At 41.6% G+C, this 1,971-nt stretch overlaps 1 protein-coding gene across 1 annotated transcript; it reads right to left on the bottom strand.

Annotated features, from left to right (window-relative positions):
- Positions 1-1,083: 1,083 nt before the first annotated feature.
- LOC135708892 (larval cuticle protein 65Ag1-like) lies at positions 1,084-1,557 on the bottom strand. The gene has a single exon (XM_065231073.1). The coding sequence runs from the start codon at positions 1,521-1,523 to the stop codon at positions 1,212-1,214; it is 312 nt and encodes a 103-aa protein (XP_065087145.1). The 5' UTR covers positions 1,524-1,557; the 3' UTR covers positions 1,084-1,211.
- Between the last annotated feature and the right edge of the window lie 414 nt (positions 1,558-1,971).

Below are 1,971 nucleotides of genomic sequence, written 5' to 3'. Positions count from 1 at the left end.
GTTCTCTTTTCATTTAATCCAGCGACGACCGAGAAACTTGTTAATGCTATGAATTCACGGGAATTTCACTAGCAAAAACCATCACAGATTCCACGCAAAACCACACCGATGACCTCCGAGCAGTTTTCGTCTGCAAGCCTATCAAAAGCAATACCAACGAACAAATTCCCCTCCGTAATTCGGAGTTAGTATACATTTGAAATATATACATATATACGTTTATACATAAAATTATAAATTTTTAATCATTCTTAATTTAATAATATTTTTGAGTGTACCGATAATCGATTTACATCTTTGCGGAGACACCCTTATCCACAAACGTGATTTAAATGAACGTGATTTTCATTCGCCATCCTCCCACAACACTGCTGAATTGCATTACTTAGTGGAACCAATCACACGCGTCATCGATTTGCTTTCATGCAAATGACGGTGACTAGCCAAAGTAAATATTCATGCGTCGAGATCGGTATTTCTGGGGCATCCATCAGTTCGATCGATCGTTCGGTCGGTTGACGGTAATGAGCCATAACAGTAAAATCCGAGATCGTGCCAAGGCCCTGTTGGACGGTGATGGTCCTTCGAAGAAGATTGCTCATCTCTTCTTCTTGTGTGTGTGTGTTATGGCTGTTCGACGTAGCTGCCAGTCTCGAACTGCTGGACAAAAAGAAGATCCGATAATGAGGCAAGGATATGGGTTTTGCTCGACCGCAGAGAGTCGTGGTCTTTAGAATTAATAAAATGGTTATTGGTGTCGCTTGTTGCCTGAATGAACTGCTCATCCCTTATTGATGGTCGATGCAGCGACTTGCTGTGAAAACCCACAGAAAAGGATGTAAGTTGTTCTTTTCATCACGGTGATCATCGTTTATGTGAATTCAATTATGTCGGTTTATTCCCGGTATTAATAGCAGTCGATTAATCAGTAAGTGATTTTCAAAAGGTATAAGTAATTAACGATAATAGCCGCTTCGATGGGTTCTACGTCGCTGTAATGGATGAAGTGATTTATGAAAATGGAAATGTGGACTAATCGGATTTTAGTGGACATAATTTCACTGCGAATGAATACAATAACGATTTGACAATGTGGATATGGCATCAATTTATTTAAACGGTTTACGAAACAATTTTGTACATTTTTGTGAAGTTCGGTTGTTCTATCTACACTAATTTACAGAATGACTTCGGGTGTATGCATTGATGACTTAGACCTTGGGCAGATGGGCACCTTCTGGCTGGAAACCGTTCTCATCGGCAACGTAGTTCACGGTGTAGACCTGTCCGTCAGCGGCGGTGTACGAGTAGCTTCCACGGACGACCAGAGCGACCACATCATCACCAAAGTTCTTCAGCTCAGCCTTCTCCTGGGCCTGGATTCCGTTGCTGGTGTCGTACTGGAAGCTGTATCCATCGGCGGAAACATCGCTGTCGTACTTCAGAACCTGAGCGTCCTTCTCATCGACGGGAGCGGCCAGAGCCAGGGCAATCAGAGCAGCGAAGGCAACGATGAACTTCATTTTGTGGGCTTTTGAGTCTGGATTACTTGAGGTGTTACGTTGCGAGAATTGGTGATGTGACTGATGAATTCCAGAACCTTGCAGCTACTTTTTATACACATCGATTAAGGATCTTATCCATAGAGATACATACCAACCCAAATGTATGTCTTCTTTAATGCCAACGGTCGAAAGTCGGCTTCAAACATAGTGACATTATGTACCAATTCGATATACACACACGCTCGTATCAAGTTTGATGCCGGCTATATGTATAGCAAAATAAACTAATCAAGTTTCACTTTCAAGCTTGAATACTGATGAGCGCGGTCTTTTCACGGGAGGTTTTTAGAAAGATGAAAGAAGTAAAAGAACTTTTATTGTTCCTGAATTTATCAGATTTTATCTACGCTTCTGAGCATACCTTCAGCATACAGGTGAAGATCAAAAGGTGCTTCAGATTTGACAT

Source organism: Ochlerotatus camptorhynchus, unplaced genomic scaffold (assembly GCF_037179485.1).
Source record: "Ochlerotatus camptorhynchus isolate MF236.1 unplaced genomic scaffold, CSIRO-AGI_Acam_v1.1 ptg000340l, whole genome shotgun sequence".
Lineage (NCBI taxonomy): Eukaryota > Metazoa > Arthropoda > Insecta > Diptera > Culicidae > Ochlerotatus > Ochlerotatus camptorhynchus.
The sequence above is the reverse complement of the archived record's forward strand: the minus strand, read 5'-3'. Positions and strand labels throughout refer to the sequence as shown.